The sequence below is a fragment of the Antrostomus carolinensis genome, unplaced genomic scaffold (genome assembly GCF_000700745.2).
Source record: "Antrostomus carolinensis isolate BGI_N321 unplaced genomic scaffold, ASM70074v2 scaffold24264, whole genome shotgun sequence".
Classification (NCBI taxonomy): domain Eukaryota; kingdom Metazoa; phylum Chordata; class Aves; order Caprimulgiformes; family Caprimulgidae; genus Antrostomus; species Antrostomus carolinensis.
The window spans coordinates 32078-33174 of NW_010309053.1; the positions used below are offsets into that span (position 1 = coordinate 32078).

The window sequence follows — 1097 nt, forward strand, 5'->3', positions numbered from 1 at the left end:
CCGGGGCAGGTTTGGGCGTCTGTGCCAGGGCTGCCTGTGCTGCTGGGGCTGGACTGGTCGCAGGCTCCTACCTGGCAGCTGTCGATGCCGCCCTGCATGTAGCCAGCACACAGGTTGTGGCTGGGGGTGTTCCCCTTTTTGGACCCTGGCCTCTTGCAGGATGTCAGAGGGTCTTTTAGCTGTGGGCACAGAAGGGAATTAGCAGGCAGCAGGTTGTTGCCAGAGCTGGTCCCCTGTTTGGGCCAGGCCCTTCCCTAGGGCTTGGCTTTGCCTCTGGAAGGCGTTGTACCGGTGCTTCCCTTCTGTCTGGCTTTGGGGAGTGGGTCAGGCCCATCTCTCTAGGGCCACACGTCCCCGCAGCCTGAGCCCTGGCTTTCCCCTCTGCTGTTGGGAAGCCCAAGCCATCTCCCCAGTGTGCCAAGCTCATGGTGGGGACACGAGTACTTTTTGGGAACTCACATCCTTCAATGGTGGCACCCCAGCCGCTGACGTAGCACGTGCGCAGCTGCGACAATCTGAGCGTGGCATCGGGCACGCAGGCAAGCTGTACGTAGTAGCCGCAGTAGACAGGCTGGTCCAGTTCCAGCAAGGCGATGTCGTTCATCTCCGTGTTGTTATTGTAGTTTTCATGAACCTGGAGCCACTTGATGTGGCGCACTTGGGTCTCGGGTCCCGGCTGGCTCAGCTGGGTGATCCCGGCGACCACACGCCACATGGTGATGTTGCTGGAAGGCGGAAGGAGAGAGGGCTCAGAGGGAGCGGAGCCACGTGCTGCAGCAGCTCAGCAGCTCCCTGCCTGCCAAGGGAGAGAGGAAAGCAGCGCTACGGAGGGTGCGACTGCCCCAGCTGGTGCCTTGGGCTGAGAGGACATGGAGCTGGAGGCAGCCGGGAAGCAGCGGCACGAGCCCAGCCTTCTCCTGAGCAGTCAGTCCCTGAGCTGGGCTGGGGAGTGCCCAGGCACGGGGCGTAGCGCGAGGAAAGGGGATGGGAGTAGCAGGTGGTGCTGCGGACAGGGCACCTGCCCATCTTGTGTGGACAGCCCTGTCCCCTGGTCCTCCTTACCTGGCCTCGATGAAGCAGTGGGCTGCGGTGAGGAC

At 62.8% G+C, this 1097-nt stretch overlaps 1 protein-coding gene across 1 annotated transcript in view; it reads right to left on the bottom strand.

Annotated features, from left to right (window-relative positions):
* The window catches only part of LOC104523418 (acrosin-like), a gene marked incomplete at its 5' end in the record, with an annotated part of 2436 nt that overhangs the window by 892 nt on the left and 447 nt on the right, over positions 1–1097 (bottom strand). Inside the window, 4 exon segments of the mRNA XM_029084494.1 lie at positions 72–138; positions 140–179; positions 460–725; positions 1063–1096. Coding sequence (XP_028940327.1) covers positions 72–138; positions 140–179; positions 460–725; positions 1063–1096 — 407 coding nt within the window.